The 19,326-nt window shown below is 45.7% G+C and overlaps 1 protein-coding gene across 1 annotated transcript in view; it reads right to left on the bottom strand.

The window, feature by feature from the left end:
* Positions 1 to 6,897: 6,897 nt before the first annotated feature.
* LOC143959290 (chondroitin sulfate synthase 1) overlaps positions 6,898 to 19,326 on the bottom strand; it is a 78,880-nt gene continuing 66,451 nt past the window's right edge. Inside the window, exon 3 of the mRNA XM_077467968.1 lies at positions 6,898 to 12,177. Coding sequence (XP_077324094.1) covers positions 10,585 to 12,177 — 1,593 coding nt within the window. The 3' untranslated portion in view covers positions 6,898 to 10,584. The remainder of the gene's footprint in view (positions 12,178 to 19,326) is intronic.

The raw sequence follows: 19,326 nt of genomic DNA, 5'->3' as shown, positions 1-19,326 counted from the left end.
AGTCTGCTAATCACTAACACACAACCTGCTTGTTCCACAAAAGTTCTTATAAGGACTGGTAACTTGGTATAGGGTGCTACGGTACATAGGCTTGAGTGCGGTACAGTCTGCTGTTCTGTAAGGACCGCTATCGGTCCACAATAGATAGGGTTGACGTGCACCACTGCTGACCGCTGCCCTATACTGCAGCAGTCCTTCAGCGGTATAGGGACTGACGTACAGTCTGCTAAACACTAATACACAACCTGCTTGGTCCACAAAAGTTCTTATAAGGACTGGTAACTTGGTATAGGGTGCTACGGTACATAGGCTTGAGTGCGGTACAGTCTGCTGTTCTGTAAGGACCGCTATCGGTCCACACTAGATAGGGTTGACGTGCACCACTGCTGACCGCTCACCTATACTGCAGCAGTCCTTCAGCGGTATAGGGACTGACGTACAGTCTGCTAATCACTAACACACAACCTGCTTGTTCCACAAAAGTTCTTATAAGGACTGGTAACTTGGTATAGGGTGCTACGGTACATAGGCTTGAGTGCGGTACAGTCTGCTGTTCTGTAAGGACCGCTATCGGTCCACAATAGATAGGGTTGACGTGCACCACTGCTGACCGCTGCCCTATACTGCAGCAGTCCTTCAGCGGTATAGGGACTGACGTACAGTCTGCTAAACACTAATACACAACCTGCTTGGTCCACAAAAGTTCTTATAAGGACTGGTAACTTGGTATAGGGTGCTACGGTACATAGGCTTGAGTGCGGTACAGTCTGCTGTTCTGTAAGGACCGCTATCGGTCCACAATAGATAGGGTTGACGTGCACCACTGCTGACCGCTGCCCTATACTGCAGCAGTCCTTCAGCGGTATAGGGACTGACGTACAGTCTGCTAATCACTAACACACAACCTGCTTGTTCCACAAAAGTTCTTATAAGGACTGGTAACTTGGTATAGGGTGCTACGGTACATAGGCTTGAGTGCGGTACAGTCTGCTGTTCTGTAAGGACCGCTATCGGTCCACAATAGATAGGGTTGACGTGCACCACTGCTGACCGCTGCCCTATACTGCAGCAGTCCTTCAGCGGTATAGGGACTGACGTACAGTCTGCTAAACACTAATACACAACCTGCTTGGTCCACAAAAGTTCTTATAAGGACTGGTAACTTGGTATAGGGTGCTACGGTACATAGGCTTGAGTGCGGTACAGTCTGCTGTTCTGTAAGGACCGCTATCGGTCCACAATAGATAGGGTTGACGTGCACCACTGCTGACCGCTCACCTATACTGCAGCAGTCCTTCAGCGGTATAGGGACTAAGAGTTTTGTCACAGGGTCATTTAAAAAATGACAGGCAGAGGAAGAGGCAGGCCCTTCCGCAGGGGTGGTAGGGGTAGGGCAGGAGCAACAGGCTTGAGCCAAAGTGGGAAGTTGCAGAAGGTGCGTTCAATTACTTTAAAGGATGCACCAGACTTGGTTGAGTGGCTCGCTCAGCCTTACTCTTCTGCACCCTCCTCATCCTCTCGATCTGCACCCTCTTCTTCACTCTCTGCTATGTGCACCCCCAAAGACACTACCACCAACAACACGACCACCACCACCACCACCACATACCTTCCGCTTGAGTCACTGGAATTATTTTCCGATCCATATCAAGAGGACATTTCTGATGCGCAGCCACTCTTGGTATTGGATCAGGAAGAGGAGGTAGCAACAAGCGCTACTCAGCAGTCTGACGCCAGTACCCAGATCAGCCCAAGGAGGAGGTTGGTCCCCGGTGTTGCTGCCTACTCCGAGATCTCTACTTATAGCGGTGGGGAAGGTGACGTTGATGATGACGTGTCTAGTGATGTCACGTGGGTGCCCACAAGAGAGGAAGAGGAGGGGAGTTCAGAGGGAGATATGGACCAGCAGATAGGGAGGAGAAGCAGCAATGACTTACATTGCACAGCAGGGACAAAGCAGACTGCAAATGTATCAGGAGCGAGTCATCGACCATGTACGGTCACATCTGGCGCTCCCAGGACACCGGCACATGGCTCCGCAGTGTGGGCTTTTTTTAACGTGTCCGCTGCTGACAATAGCGTTGCCATCTGCAATCTTTGCAGTCAACGCGTTAGTCGCGGTAAGCCCAATACTCACCTAGGGACGACCGCCTTAAGAAGGCACATGAGCAGCCATCACCGAGCCCAGTGGGAGCAACGGAACACACAAAGCCACACTGCAGGCTCTCACCGTCCAGCCTCGTCTTCTACTTCTCCTTCTCCTCTCTCCTCACAATTGTCCTCCACTCCACCTTCCATCACGCCAAGCTCACATTTTTCTGCAAAAAGGCAGGCTTCCGTGGGCCTAATGTTTGAGCGTAAAAAAATGATGACGCCGGATAACCCTCTTGCCCAACGGTTGGCGGCTGGCTTGTCAGAACTCATAGCCCGCCAACTACTGCCATATAAACTGGTGGACTCGGAGGCCTTTCGCAAATTTGTGGCCATTGGAACACCACAATGGAAGGTCCCAGGAAGGAAGTATTTCTCAGAGAAGGGCATCCCAGAGCTATATGGCCATGTTCAGCGGCAAGTGAATGTATCTCTGGCACACAGTGTCGGTGCCAAGATACATCTGACCACAGACACGTGGTCTAGCAAACACGGGCAGGGAAGGTATATCAGTTTTACTGCCCACTGGGTGAACCTTCTGACGGCCGTCAAGCATGTAACCCGTGGCACCCGTGTAGATTTGGTTTTACCGCCACGGATTGCATGCAGGCCTGACTCTTCTTCTCCTCCTCCTACTCCATCCTCCTCCCTCTCCTCCTCAGCTGCCTCCTCCTTTTCCGCTGCTAGCGTCTCTTCCACTGCACCGCCCAAGCTCCCCAGAACCTATTCCACATGCCAGGTGAGACGTTGCCATGCCGTGCTGCGTCTGTTGTGCCTGGAAGCAAAGAGCCACACTGGCCCGGCACTCCTTTCAGCTTTGCGTTCACAGGCAGATGAGTGGCTAACACCGCTCAATTTGACAGTTGGTAAAGTGGTGTGTGACAACGGTGCCAATCTGCTTAGCGCATTGAAACAGGGCAAAATCACGCACGTGCCGTGCATGGCACACGTCTTAAACTTGGTCGTGCAGCGATTCCTTGTCAAATACCCTGGGGTCCAGGACATCTTGCGGCAGGCAAGGAAAATCTCGGCCCATTTCAGAAGATCTTACACGGCCATGGCTCGCCTTGCTGACATTCAGCGGCGACACCATCTGCCGGTCAGACGTCTTATTTGCGATTGCCCGACGCGATGGAACTCAACCTTCTATATGCTTGATAGGCTGCTCCAGCAGAAACGTGCAGTTAACGTCTACCTGTATGAACTCTGCGAAAGAAACGGTTCTGGGGAGCTGGGTTTTTTTTCACCGCGCCAGTGGCTGCTCATGCGCGACACATGCAGACTTCTGCGGCCATTTGAGGAGATCACCAAACTGGTCAGTCGCAGCCATGGCGCCATCAGTGACATGGTACCTTATGCCTTCTTTCTGGAGCGTGCATTGCGTCGTGTCATTGATCAGGCTGTGGAGGAGCAGGAGCGGGAAGATGAGGAAGTCGCAATGCTGGATGAATTCCCAGGGGGGGCTACTCTATCTGAGACAAGTCAACAACAGGAGTCTGATGAGGAGTCAGAGGAGGATGGTGCCGGGGCGGATGAGCAGGAGCAAGAAGAGCATGCTTTAAACCTTTCTGGGATCCCTGTTGTGCGAGGATGGGGAGAGGAGAATGAAGAGGACGACATTATCCTGGATGATGAGCAGGAGCCAGGCCACCACACCGCTTCCACTTTAGTGCAAATGGGGGCCTTCATGCTCCAGTGTTTTAATAGGGACCCCCGTATAAAAAGCATGAGGGTCAAGGACCAGTACTGGGTGGCAACGTACTTAGACCCCCGGTACAAACACAAAATGGCGGAAATGTTACCGCCGTCGCAGAGGGCTGTCAGAATGCAGCACTTCCAGGCCTTGCTTCGAGAAATGCTGCATTCTGCTTTTGCGTGCGCTGGCAGAGGAGCAATTCCCACTCCCAGAGAAGGATTTGCGGGTACCAATCCAACAGCGCCTGCAAGAAGAGGCCGGTTTGAAGATGTGTTGGTGACTTCGGATATGAGGTCATTCTTTCAGCCGACCCATCGACAGGTGTCATCCGGATCCAGCATCAGGGAACGCCTAGACCGTCAGGTGTCCGACTACATTGGGTTAACGGCCGATGTGGACGCTCTGAGGAGTGATGAACCCCTAGACTACTGGGTGGGCAGGCTTGACCTCTGGCCAGAGCTTGCCCAATTTGCAATCGAACTGTTGGCTTGCCCCTCATCCAGTGTCCTGTCCGAAAGGACGTTCAGCGCAGCAGGGGGGATTGTGACCGATAAGCGTACTCGCCTAGCTCACCACAGTGTTAACTACCTCACATTTCTAAAAATGAATGAGGCATGGATCTCGGAGGAATTCAACACATGTGACCAGTAGACCATGTATATGTCTATAAACTATTTTTTTAATCAAGCACACAGACCTTCTTAATTCATTTGGCTCACTTCCTTGACCCAAAAAAGCACACCGTACTATATGCCCCTACCCTCCTCTTTGAAGAGGTTGAGCGGTGTCATATTTCTACTGGGGCTGCTTATGATATCCCTGTGCTGTGCTGACTTCCTCCTGGGGGTTCTTATTATGAAGGGATCACACTATCCCTGTGCTGTGCTGACTTCCTCCTGGGGGTTCTTATTATGAGGGGATCACACCATCCCTGTGCTGTGCTGACTTCCTCCTGGGGCTGCTTACGGTGCTGCTGTCAGTGCTGTATGTCACGGTGCTGCTGTCAGCGCTGTATGTCACGGTGCTGCTGTCAGCGCTGTATGTCACGGTGCTGCTGTCAGCGCTGTATGTCACGGTGCTGCTGTCAGCGCTGTATGTCACGGTGCTGCTGTCAGCGCTGTATGTCACGGTGCTGCTGTCAGCGCTGTATGTCACGGTGCTGCTGTCAGCGCTGTATGTCACGGTGCTGCTGTCAGCGCTGTATGTCACGGTGCTGCTGTCAGCGCTGTATGTCACGGTGCTGCTGTCAGCGCTGTATGTCACGGTGCTGCTGTCAGTGCTCTGTATTACGGTGCTGCTGTCAGATGCCTCTATCACGGTGCATGTGTCATTCCGGTATGTCACGCTGCTGGTGATCATCTCCTGCACCCTCTTCTTTGCCTACCCTGGTCCCTGACCTTCCCTCTCCTCCATTGCCTTCATTAGCTCCATAGTCCTGAATTGTTAGAACAATTTCCCAAATAAAATAAAAATGCTTGTAGTTATCGATCCCAAATTCACCTCATACATGTATTATGTCATTGTCCAGATGGTGGGACTACGTTTTACCCCCTAATAATTACCACGTGGCCGCAAATTCGACATGAAGGTTTGCAAAGTTCGCCTCCCATTGAAGTCAATGGGGCCCGCGGCGAACGTTCGGTTTCGCGAACGTTTGGGTCCGTTCGCATTTCGCGTTCGCGAAACGTCCCGTCGGAAGTTCGTCCATCACTATTCATAAGTATTGTTCTGACTCCCAACTTTCCACTGGTTGGTGAAACCAAAACTCCAATGCAAACAGTTCTATTTGCTGTGACTACATGGACATTATAGATACCAATTTTCAGATGATTAACATGCCAAGATATATTTAGGCATTGATATTGGAGTTCACTTTTCTATGCCAGTAATTTGTGTTTGTAAAGCCTATATAATTAGAATTTGACACAGCAGCGGAGATTTATATTTTGGTGGGGAACATTCAGCTGGTTCAAACACCCAGTGTATCTATTCATTCAGGCTTAAAAATGTATAATATATACACACACACACACACATCATAGTATTGTTAAATCCCCAATACCACTGAAGACCTCACAATGTATTTGTCCACCAAGGAGAGAGCCATTGAAAGACTTTGTTCTATTGGACTCAGTTTTGATACTCCTCGGCATACCAGGACCTTTGGACCACTGCCACAACCCAGAAGGTAGAATAGGGAACGACCCCCCATTTTTTTTTTCTGGGAGGGGTGTTGTAAAGAGGGGATTGGGAGCTAATGGGACAGTATCCTTCTCCACACTTAAGAGGAAATAAGGAGATGAGGAGAAAAAAGAAGAAGAGGGGAGAGAGGAAAGTGAAAGAAAATGTTAACTAATTTTTTTCAGAAATATGGCCATTTGAGAGGCGATGATAAAAAGAGACAATTTTTTTTTCTTGTATGTATTTTCCTTTTTTGAATGTTTTGTGTATTCATGTATTGGAAATTATATGGAAGAGTCTGTATATTTATAATAATTTAATAAGAAAGACTTTGTGCTACTGGACTCAGTTTTGATAGTCCTCAGCATAACAGCCTTTGGGCCACTGCCACAAGGTAGAATAGCAAACGACCCCCCACATTTGTGTTTCCCGTTGCTTACGTAACAAATTCATTCTTCTTCCTTCCTCACACACTCTACACCGCCCCCCCACTTTTTTTATTCCCCTTCCATATCCTCCTCATCACATCTTGGCTCAACCCCAAAATGTTCTACCCCCCCCCCATCAGGGTTTTTGTGTTGTCGCACTGTCACGGTCCCCAGGTGCTCAACCTTTGACTCTACAATGCTTTAATTTTGGATACAACTGCACTGTATATATTTGCATTTATAATTACATGGCTTCTTGAGACCGTACACTTTGTATTAATACACAAAAGGTTTGTATGTTATGAAAAAAAAAAAAAAAAAAAAAAAGGAAAGGCAATTTGCCTTTGACAAACAAATTTGAAGAAAAACAGCTCTCAAACAGTAAATTGAGGAGTGACAAATGTGTGTAAACAACCAATGAGAAGGTCATGAAGCATACTGTCATTTTTCATTGAACATTTTATTTAACATTTTGCATAATCAAAAAAAAAAAAAAAAAAGTGAAATGGGAAAGGGACTGAATAAAATAAAAACATAATTTAAAACATTGTTCATTGAGCACTATTGTGCCACCAGAAAGAAGAAAAGCAGACAGTATAGGAAAGGGATGAGACCTGAGGACCCCGAGCTCATAAGATGTATTTGGTACAGACTTCAGTGCCTGGTATCCACTGAACTGTCCCCCTGCTGCAGGGAGATGGGAACGTTTAAGGCACTGGAAGAAATCTAATAGAAAGCTTAAAAAGGGGGGGGGGCACTAAAACCTAAAGAAATAACACTTTGATGAAGTCTCACGATTCACAGGATACATTCCCATGTTGGTAACAGATACCTTACCAATTGTTCAGAGGGACGAATGGGATAGCAAAGAAATGGGCAGAGGAGGAGATGTGGAGTGCATCTATATAAAAATGGAGGTAAGGCACATTGTAAAAATGATTTTTAAAACACAGAAGATAAACACCACTGGGAATGTGCAAGTATTTGGTCATTAAAAAAAAAAGAAAAAAAAAAAAAATGTACAGGTAAAAAGCTGCTGTAGTGGCAGGATTCCAGTATAAACAATAAGGACACATTATGGGGTGTAATGGCAAGAGGACTCTGCACAGACCGTGTGCGAGTCGGTGAACATTCAGATCCTGCAGTGTACCAAGGCCATCCTAGAAAGTGGCATCTGATGCAAGTCAAGTGTTATTTCAACAATTCGATAGACTATGTGCGTTTGTATGTGTAACCCAATGGACTTAGAGCAGAATGCAGTGTGTAGAAACCTTTGGGAACCATCGCATATCTTTTTCATTTGTTTTGCTACACTAAACAGATGAAACCAAAATCAGAACCCTGGTCTCTAGTTACTGCACAGCATCGCTTTTCTATCAGTTATTAAAGTGGTTGTAAACCTCAGATTTAATAAAAAAAAAATATAAAGTTCTGCAACAACTGGTGGGCCACAGGTTGAGCACCCATGGTCTATGCCAAGGGTGTCAAACTGGATCTCATCACAGGTCGCATCAGCATTCTGGCTGCCCTCAAAAGGGCCGGTTGTAACTAAGACTAGATGTTCAGAGAACCCTACCCTCCTTACATCACAGTGCACCCCCTGTGCCAGGTAGGAACTGGAAAGCAGAAAGTGCAGGGTCTGCAAGAGAGCTGCAGGATCTGGCAGAGGAATTGCGTCACTCTCTACTGCCAACCTGCCGAGACAAGGTGGGGTGGAGATGAGGGAGGTGCTACAGCTGCAGGAGAGGTGCAAGGGCCAGATTTGGCCTGTGGGCCTTGTGTTTGACACATGGTCTAGCACATCCGTTCTTAAAGTGGGGTTCCACCCTAAAGTGGAACTTCCGCTCATCGTAACCCTCCCCCCTCCGGTGTCAGTTGGCACCTTTCAGGGGGGAGGGGGGTGCAGATACTTGCCTAAGACAGGTATTTGCACCCACTTCCAGGCATAGACTCCCACGGGAGTCTATGCGGTTTCCTGTCCCGCCGCACTGTCTGCTGGGACACACACGGGCGGACCATTCTTAATGCGCTGCTCAACTTTCGCATGCGCAGTAGGGAACCGGGAAGTGAAGCTGCAACGCTTCACTTCCTGATTCCCTCACCTAGAATGGCGGTGGCAGCAGGCGAGAGCCAAGCGATTGATCGGTCTCATATGTCGACATCGCTGGAACCCGGGACAGGTGAGTGTCCATTTATTAAGTCAGCAGCTGTAGTATTTATAGCTGCTGGCTTTTAATATTTTTTTGTAGGTGGAATACCTCTAACCTTTTTACTAGGAATGCAAAGATACCGGTGCTGACTACTCGTGAAAATACTCCCAATTTCTGAAACCATTACTTTGTGTTGCGATTTGCGCCCATACAAAAAGAAGATACAAAATGCAATTTGAAGAGGTGCTCCTTTGTGAACACAAAATTAAATCACTATGACAAGCCTGGGCTCACAGGAGCGGTGGGAAAAAGCACCGGCGAGTTGGACAGGTATCAAATCGATGTTAAAATCTTGGGATTCTTTGCGGTGCAATATGCACGCATTCATTTTGTATGGACGCAAATCGCACTGCAAAGCATGAATACTCAGTATCAATTAGTACCTGACTGAAAGCATCGGTACTCACTGATTTTTTTGGTCTCTGCATTCCTACTTTTTATTCCAAAGAAGCGCTTGCAATAAAGTTTAGACCTCAGGGAACCCCTGCAAAAAATTGTTCATAGTTGGTGGTCTGTGGTGAGAAAGCCTTACATTGGTGGTCCCAATGACACCCTTAGTCATGGCTCTGCCTTACATGGGAGGTTAGTTAGCCACAGCCCAAGGAATCCCTAGTCAGTTCTGAAAGAACCCTATGGTTCCATAGAACCCTGGTTGAAAAGGACTGGTTTATGCCGACACCAGACAATCCTGGTGGGGTGGCCCTGCCACCCCCCAGTACATAGCAGGTGACCGACAGCCTCAGCTGTGCATGGTTCCCTATGTGACTTTGTAGGTGGGGTGGGGGGGGGGGGGGGGGGGGAATTCTATCCACTCAAGCCTCAGATAACACTTAGCTCCCTGCTGTGCCCAGTGTGACATTAGATCATGGGTGTCCAACCTGCGGCCCTCCAGCTGTTGCAAATTGAGAGCCGTGCTTGCAATACCTCATAGGACTTAGTTTTGCAACATCTGGAAGGGCCAAAGGTTGGACAAAAATACATTAGATCTTAGCCCCCGGAGCTAAAAAAAAAAAAATAGCCTTTGATCTGTGTACTTTAGAAGGCTGAAGGCAAAAAACACTGTAAACAGGTACAACTTATGTAGGAGGATTTGCTTCACCTCGATCACCTGGGGATAGTCTCTTCAGTTGGTATATGTAAGGGTTTACAACCACTTTAAGTAAAGCACTATAGACTCAACTACTAAAAGGAGCAGTAAATTGGTACTTAAAGAAAATTTTTTTTTTTTTTTTTTTAAAGCGTACATTCAAAAGACTACCCCCCCACACCCCTTTAATTTAGAGGGGTATATTGAAGACAAAGGGGGGCTAATATTTTACATGCATCTTTAAATTTATAAAAAAAATTGGTAAAAGCATTCAGACAAAACAAAGGGGCCAAGGTCCATACAACGATGTCAAGAACACACTACATCCTCAAATGCTGACTTTAAAACCAATTTCAAATAAAGACTGTCATAATTATGAATGCTTGTAACTAATGTGATTGGTTCAGAAAAAAATAAAAATAAAAAAAACCGATGGATTGATGTTTGGGGCAAACAAACCAGAGATATCCCAGGTACAGTGCAGGGTCTACTGGCCATACTCACTATGTTGCAGAAGAGGGATTGGGGCAGGACAGAAAACAAAAGACATCATGGAATGTGACAAACAGAGATCTGTACATAAAAAGCTTCAAGTTGTTGTGTATTGCAATGTTTGAAAGGCAAATACTGATCACATTTCTTTTTTGTTCAAAAAGTTCATTTGGGAGCAGAGCGCCTCATAAGAAAAAAAAACAAATAAAAAATAAAAATAACTAAAAACTATGGTTTCCTTAGCTAAAGTTTTGAAAACAAAAAACAAACAAAACCAAAAAATAAAAATAAATTAGATGGCTATGAAAAAGTTCATTGTGGGCCAGCTACGCTGGCTCATCAGGCTGTCCTCACAGTATCATTTTTGTGAGTAGTTTTGCCAAAGGCTGGGTCATTTTTTTCAAGCCATAGTTCTGCCAGTCTCTGGGTGGAACCGTACGTTGATGCTTTGGATCCCAAACACATCTTGTATTGCTTAGGATCAATATTTGGGTCGCAAAACACCGGGTGGTGTACATGGACCACACCAACCTCCTGGCTTCTAAAAGTCTTCAAACCTGCTTGTACTACTTTATTAAAAAGGTCTACATCCTCCAGTCCCCATCCCTGTATAGAAACGTCAAATCCTCCAGCACGAAGGAGGTCTCCCTTATGAACACAAGTAATACCAAAGCCATAGTTCCTCCACAATCCAGTTTTTTGTGTAAATGCATAATGATTGTCGCTGGGAACCTTCCCGGCATAAACAATCTTAGGATCATATTGGCTGAAGATAATGGGAAAGTAGGTTTGTTGTCCTAAGATAGTGTTGGCTCTACAACGCTGAAGAAACTCAGTGGTGAACACCAAATCCACATCGCAAAAGAAGAGCAAAGAATCGTTGCTAAACTGAGAAGATCCAACTTCCAGGGCCAATGCTCTAGAAAACTCCCCAGTCACCGGCAATATTTGCATGTCTGACTTTGGATACTTAACGCGATAATCTCTCATGAGGTCGATTTGTTTCTCCTTGTCGGGATTGGAGTTAGAATTGAACAGCAAAACAACGAGCTTCACGTTTTGGTTGGTAAGAAGGCAGGTCTTTTCAAAATTGGCCATGAACCTACTGAACATTTCAAAGCGCCCAGATAATGGAACCAGAATGTTGACCTTCTTTTCCTTGGGCTCCTTGTGTTCAGTCTTCGAAGAGGTGAGTTGGAATGAGACAAACATCTTAAGGGAATTGGAAAGGAAAGACAAGGAGCCGGAATCTTGGTTGATTCTATTCGCCAGCTCTTTAGCATCGATCTCTTCATGCTCCTTGAACTGAAGCTTACTGAAGGTTTGTTGGAGGTAGGCATGTCTCCTCACAGGGACAGTCATTTTCTTGCCCTTGTGCTTTTTGTAAAGCAGGAGCAGATCTAAAACATATTCTGCGCCGTATAGCGGGTTCAGCCTACGGTAGCCATACTGGATCTCCTTAAAGTCAATAATACGCCCTCTGGTTTTGGCATTGGCATTTATCATTTCCATGACCTGCATCACTATATCATCTAGCGCTACTTTTTGTGAAGCATCCATTCCTCGTCTTGGGGGCTGCCCATCAGCCGCTGAAAACAAATACTTGCCGGTGAGAAACTCCCATTCCAAAATCTCCTCCCGTTGGCGTGGCTGGTACCTCATAAAAGACGGAGCTATTCCGAGCTGAAAATCATCTTTGTGGACCTCGGTGTTGCTGTATTTGCTCATCAAAACGATTTCCCGGTGAAGCTGGATTGTGCGGTAGCGTAGTTCTGCTATTTTGCGGCTCAGCATGTAGCTGTGCAGTCGATACTGGTATGGTGGATTCTTATTCGGATGTAGAGTGATGGCTCTGTGGATCTTGCTGTTGTGCAGGTCCTGAATATATCCCTTCTTGTTCTGCTCATAGTTTTCATAAAACAGCTGCTGCATCTGGAAGAAAAAAAAAATAAAAATACATAAAAATTAAAGTCCGTTCCATACATGCTTTAACTGCAATCCTTATATGTACATACAGCATGTTTACCGCTTTTCCCATAGACAGGGGAAAAAAATTGCAAATGTTTAAAGTGTGATTCATTCACAGACTGAAAACTTTGCTATTGATTATATTATGGTTGCTTAATGTGCAGCTTAACACAAAACATGGAAAGTCATGACACAGATTGTACAGTAAAATCTGAATATATGTGAAACTAGATGACAGATTTATTAAGCTATATTTACCCTTCAATTTTTAAATCAAAAAATAGTTTTGGACAAATGTGGTCCAGATTACTTAATAAAGGTTTTGAAAAAGTATTTTTAACTTCAGCAGGAATGTATGGAATCCATCTGAGAATGCTTAAAGGGACAACCAAGAAAGGGGAGGGGGGGAAATAAAAATAAAAAGCAGACTTGTGCTCAATCTGGTTATAAGAACCACAAAAATGTTAATCCGTAACCATAAAAAAAAGAAAAAAAAAAGAAAAAAAAGAAAATGTATATGTATACGATAGATGATAGATATATAATTTTTATTTATATACATTTTTTCTTCTTTACTTGCCAAATATGTTGCAGAAATCTCCCTCCACTGAGTCTGGCTGCAGGCATTTTAACTGTGGGCAGCTGAAGCCGCTACCTGTTAACTTCCTGGATTTACAGACACACCTCCAGCTCTCATTGGTACCCTTATGACTCACAACACCGCCCTCACAAGAGAGCTGTGCACATCATAAGAAACAGCAAGTGAGCAATATAAAAGTATTTACTGGCAGAAAAAATAAAAAAAAATAAAAAATTAGGTACTATCCAAAAAGTTAAAAACAAGGGCAGAATATATATCCTGCCTATCTCTACTGGAGGTGAGCAGCACCTGCTCAAGTTTCCCTCCAACATCCTGCAATCTTAAAGCAGAACTAAATGCAAAAAATAAAAATAAAAAATTGTGAGCAGGCTTTTTATTGCAGAACAGACATGCAATGTCTCTAAAAATACACCTATTTGCAAGCCTCTGAATGTTTACCTTCCAGCACACTGCCAGGCTGTAATCCCACAGCGGCCAAATCCAACTGGCCAAAGATTGACAGCTGGAAGAACACAGAAGATTGCTGGCATCAGACCATTGGAACTCAAGCTGGCCATATATAGATGGTTGTAATCTGCACGGAACGACAGATTTGAGCCATCTATGGGCAGGCTCGTTGTACCCAATTCAATCGGTCGACTTGGGTACAACCACCATGTAATTACAGCCAGTGGCTATAGCTGCTAGCAGTAATCACTTTTCTGGTGGCAGAACACAATGGCTCCGTGGGAGGGATTCCCCTCCCCCCCCCCCCAACAGTCAGAATCAAGCTATTTTCTTTCCTGCAACCTGCGGCTGTAGGAAAGGAAAAATCACATCAGTTAAGTATCTACACTTTCAGAGCTGCTTTAAATCATTTGGATTGAGGACTAACTCATGTACCCTTTGGGGTTTCCCCAATTTCACTTATGAAGTGCCAGAGTATTGGGAGATGAAAATGGGCACCAATTATGTCCTAGAAACCAGTTAAAAGATGCAGAACAGCACCAAATACCAAGACGCCAGAGCCTTCCCAATTACTAGATTACATTTAGATCACACAGAAAAAAAAAAAAAAAAAACATTCAATAAAAATAAAAAGTTTTAAATGCTATAGTAGAGCTCTTCTATAATAACTCATAGAAGAATCCTGGTTCCTAACAAAACACTGTTTAAAAAGGGGCCTAAGGCTCGGTTCACACAGGGGGCAACATGACTTTTGGAGGCAACTTGGACGTGACTTGAGGTGACGCGACTTACAACACTACTCCAGGCCCGGCGACTTGCCATGGCCAATCAGAGAATGAGCTCGGGGCGGGGGGGGGGGGGTTGACGACTCCTTTTGAGAGCTGATAATTCTCTGAGAGTCGCCTCTGTATAGACAGAGATCCGACTTGGAGGCGACCTCCATTGAAATCAATGGGTACCAGTCACCTACAAGTCGGATTGAAGTAGTACAGGAACCCTTTCTGAAGTCGGAGCGACTTCAGTAGCGTGCATTAAGACGGCTCTCATTCACTTATTGAATTCTACATGTTGTGCGACCTGAGGCGACTAGGGGCGACTTGAAGTCGGATCTGAGTCGCCCCTGTGTGAACCGGCACTAAAGATTAAGACAGGCGAGAGGAAGCTTTTAATTACACAATTTCATCCATATTAAAGCCGGGTTATCCACTAGATGTTTACTGTTAAAGCATTTTTTTATACTTTTTGGTCTTTTCAAACGAAAGAGTTGATAAAAAAAAAAAAAAAAAAAAAAAAAAAAAAAAGGGACACGGAGCCTCCGCCATCATCTGTTTACCCGAGATCTGTGAAAGCCTTAAATGCTCTAAAGTTCTCCCATCCATTAAAGGCTGAATGTTTGTGGTCCAGCTGTTGTGGACTTCACTGGCTGCTTTCCAGCAAAGCGACTGAAAGAGCGAGTGTGTTGTGTTCTTGAGTTTTAATGAAGACAAACTCCTGCCAGCGAGCGCTCAATGTATTGGTCAATCCGCGGCTCTAATAGAAGACCCGGTTTATAGAAAAACCTGGCATCCTGCCTGTGGAGAATCCCATAGGATTTCATCACAGTCAGAGATTGTACTGCAGAGTCAGACTCCAGAGCTTGGCATACTTCAATGAACAAGGCCTCATGTTCAGTGGGTTATCAATGCATAAGTGCAAGCAATATGTGATGGCTTATTATAGAAGACGCGCTCCTCTCTACCTGGAAATGGACATTGCGGATGCCGATATTCTTTAGAAGCACATTCTACAGGTGACGGATATGAGAGGGCACTGCCCTGGTCACACTCCGTACCCTACATCAAGTAATCCACAAATCCTGGCATTATCCAGGTGCCTATACAAAAGGGCAATTATAAGCAAGATCTAAAGCAGCCCCCTTCTCAACCTCATCTCAGTGGAAACATTAAAATAATCAGGTCTTGGGGAATCCCTGCTAAAAAGAAATTAGTTGGGTGGTGAGAACAGCAACCTTACAGACCGCTATATTAAAAAAAAAAAAAAAAAAAAAAAGTAATAATAATAATATACATATATAATCACTGGTTGTGGCTCATTTTTGGATTTCTGAAAATTCTTAAAGCGGTAGTAAACCCAATAAAAAAAAAAAAAAACACTTACATTCCCGGGATGCCGGAAATGCTAACATTGGTTGTGCTCTCAACCAAACTTTCAAACCATCCAATGGCTGGTGTCATAACTGATCACATGTGCAGCATTATGGCAGTTGAATTATTAGAGCTTACAAGATGGCAGCTTCCTTGCCTGAAAACGATAGGAGGGTTTACTTCCACTTTAAAGCAGAGCTCCACCCAAAAGGGGGAGTTTGGTTTTAAAATAAAACCCCTGTAAAAATGTATTTTTTGGTATCTGGTTTTGACAGGAATCTGCTCCCCACTTGGATCACCTAGGCCAGTGGTCTCCAAACTGTGGCCCTTTGCTTGCCTTGATCGGGCCCTTGGGACACTATTCCTCCCACTGATACTATTCCCTCTGCACCAACAATGGGGCATAATTCCTGTCACCGATACCAACAATATGGCACTATTCCTTCTACTGACACCAATGATGAGACACTATTCATTCTTCAACAATAGGGCATCATTTCTGTCACAGCTAACAAAAATGGGGCACTAATACAACCAGTGACCCCAACAATGGTAGGTTCTATTCTTCCCACCAACATCAAGGTTGGAATACTATTCAGCCAACTGACACCAACTGCAGGACCCCATTTTTCCCCACCGATACCAATGATGGGGCACTAATCATTGCCCTTATACCAACAATGCGGCACCAATTCCTCCCATTGGCACCAATGATGGGGCACTATTCCTTCCTCTGATACCAACAATGGTGCCCTATTCCTCCCAATGACAAATGTTAGTGCACCATTTCTTCCCCCAATACCAACCCAACGGGGCAATATTCCTCACACTAATGCCAATTATGAGGTACTCTTTACTTGCGTTGGTGCCAGGGCATTTTCTACTCACACTGGCTACAGTTTGGAACCCCCCCCCTCCTCCACAAAGTTTGAACAGTAAACTGGCCCTTTGTTCAGAAAGTTTGGAGACCCTTGACCTAGGCAATCCAAGCAGAAGTTGTCATTTGCCCTACCCCAAGTCTTCTAGACTGCTGGACCATTCAGCAGCTGCAGCACAACGCACATGGGCACTCAGCTGTAAAGATGGCAGCTGTCACATCCAGGTGCCCACAATTGAAATGCCAGCTCTGGGGAGAAGAGAGGGAGAGAACCGGCTGTACAGGTGACCACATCGCTGCATCCCAGGGACAGGCGCGTGTGTTCATAAATTTTTTTTTGTAGCTGCTGACTGTAAAAAACAAACAACTGGAGCGCCTCTAATGTGAGGGGGGGGGGGGATCACTGATGTCATGCAACCCTTAGCAACCTCTGGGGGAACCCTGTTTGGTTTGCTTTGGATCAGCCATGCTCAATTTGCAATTACCTGCTATGTAGGTTACATTGTTATTGGCTCAGAAAACGGAAAAACCTGTGTGCAATCCACCACTACTCTACGATTGTCACCATGTGAAAAAAAAAAAAAAAAAAAAACTACCATATTTGGGGAAAGTTTTTTTTTTTTTTAGTAATGTCACTCAGGTTTGTGTCCTTAGCTTTGTGAACCAAGAGTTCAAATCTATTAATTTCTGAAAAGACAAAGCTATTACAGCAATATGAATGTGCACACCATATAATTACCGCACTCAAAAGTTTATTTACGCAATGGGTGCTGTAACGGCATACAAGTTATAGTTGCATAAATGGCACACCCAGACTCCAGTGCCAACTCATCTGGAAAGCTGTTCATTCAATGTACCTGAAGCAGGTTGAGTGAAAGGCTTGGCCTCGGTTACACAAAGGCAGAAGCAGTGAAAGTAGAAAAGTGTATCCAGTTCAAAACTGAGCACCTTCTCCGTCCTGCCAAAGCCAACAAAAGCTCTGGCAACAAACCATTAGCAGCTTCTAGTATTGATTCTTTGTATATATTGCGAGGCTTTTATATCCTGAACGGATCACTCCAGGTAACAAACTCAACCAGAACAGTCCTGCCCAGAATTATTTTATTCTTAAAAAGTAAACCTCAGGAAAGAAATATTGAGACCATCGGAAAATGCTCGTTACTTGGCTGTTGTACCCCTCTGCTGGCTTCTAATACTAAAGCTGGCCATAGTAAGAACAAAATTTGGCCAGTTCAAGAGAAACCGAACGAATGTCAAATCTAGGGGCAGGCTGGTTGTACTGACATCGATCTACTGATATTAGCAGATGAGTTGCAAGATGGAGGAAAAAAAAAAAAACGCACACCCCTCCATGGGGTTTTAACAATAGTTTATGCCAGGGGGCTCCAAACATTATGGGCGCGCACGCCTCACCCCGGGTCGAGGGGGGTGGGGGCGCGCACGCCTCACCCCGGGTCGAGGGGGGTGGGGGCGCGCACGCCTCACCCCGGGTCGAGGGGGGTGGGGGCGCGCACGCCTCACCCCGGGTCGAGGGGGGTGGGGGCGCGCACGCCTCACCCCGGGTCGAGGGGGGTGGGGGCGCGCACGCCTCACCCCGGGTCGAGGGGGGTGGGCACGCCTCACCCTGGGTCGAGGGGGGTGGGCACGCCTCACCCCGGGTCGAGGAGGTGGGGGGCGCACGGTCAGTGGTGTCAATGGGAGAAATAGTGGCTCATATCAGAAGAATAGTGGCCCGAGTGCTGGATGAAAGGCAAGCAAAGGGACACATTTGACCTATGGGCCGCAGTCTTGCGATCACTGGCTTATACAATGCCAATTGAAATGAAAAGGTTTTGCTTTAGACCAGGTATATGCAATTAGCGGACCTCCAGCTGTTGCAAAACTACAAGTCCCATCATGCCTCTGCCTCTGGGTGTCATGCTTGTGGCTGTCAGTCTTCCTATGCCTCATGGGAATTGTAGTTCTGCAACAGCTGGAGGTCCACTAATTGCATATCACTGCTTTAGACTATAAAACCAGTCCTCTTCAGAAGCAGAAAGTAAAATAAAAGATGAGCCAAGTTATAAACAGTATCTGTTTCCATCAAGAACTTGGCCATAAATTCTGGATGTTTGTGTACAACAATGAAGCATGAAAATATATATAAACCTGTAGTCCATATACCGGGTCTATCATAATACAAGGCAACCCAGTCACCCAACCAGTCTGTTAGCCCACAGCTTAAACCTAGAGATAAACTGCATTCCAGGGGCTTACAATGTTCTTCGGCACAAGACTGTCTGATTTTCAGTAACATTCATTTTCTGGAATACAAACTTGTTCTCCGCTGAAAATCCATCTTGCTGCCAATATTAGAAAGAGGAAATGGATGATGTGGCACCGGAGTAAATGAGATGTCACCTAGTCACTTGATCCTGGCACGATGGCACACAAGCGGTTCTCGGTATACCTCGGAGGACTCCAATACACATAATTAGGAGAAGAGTGCCTAGTAGTTCTCTTTTTATAGAGGCAGAACAGTATGCTTATTTGCCCTGTGCCAACCACAAGCCTTTGCCCACAAGTTTAAATCTAGCAAGTTAACCACTTAAGCTTGGACGGCTGCAGACAAAATGACAACGTTGTACGGGATTCTGGACATGTGCTTGGCAACAGAAACACCCCAATTCACCAAAACCTCTGCCAGGACACTCCTGTACAGCAGAATACACCGACTAACGATTCCCAAGGATCCATCTACCGTGCCCTGTACGGTTATTCCTCGTGCATCACTCAGCAGGATTATATCTGTACATTATAGAGTACACTACTACTGAATAGAGTCTCGTTCTGCCTGGTTAAACCTTAATTGCTCCACCCTGGGAGACGCTGCCAAGGCAGGTCAGATAAGCAGAACACATCAGTTGTTATAAGCAATTAGGAAGTCTAATGCGCAATAAAAAGGTTACAAGGTTCAATGGGAAATTGCCACAAAACTACTTTTTTTAACCACTTGAGCTCCGGAAGATTTTACCCGCTTCATAGCCAGGGGAGTGGTGTGGCTG

The sequence above is a fragment of the Lithobates pipiens genome, unplaced genomic scaffold, assembly GCF_037356315.1.
Source record: "Lithobates pipiens isolate NorthernLeopardFrog02 unplaced genomic scaffold, aLitPip1_a1.2 Scaffold_7, whole genome shotgun sequence".
Lineage (NCBI taxonomy): Eukaryota > Metazoa > Chordata > Amphibia > Anura > Ranidae > Lithobates > Lithobates pipiens.
The sequence above is the reverse complement of the archived record's forward strand: the minus strand, read 5'-3'. Positions and strand labels throughout refer to the sequence as shown.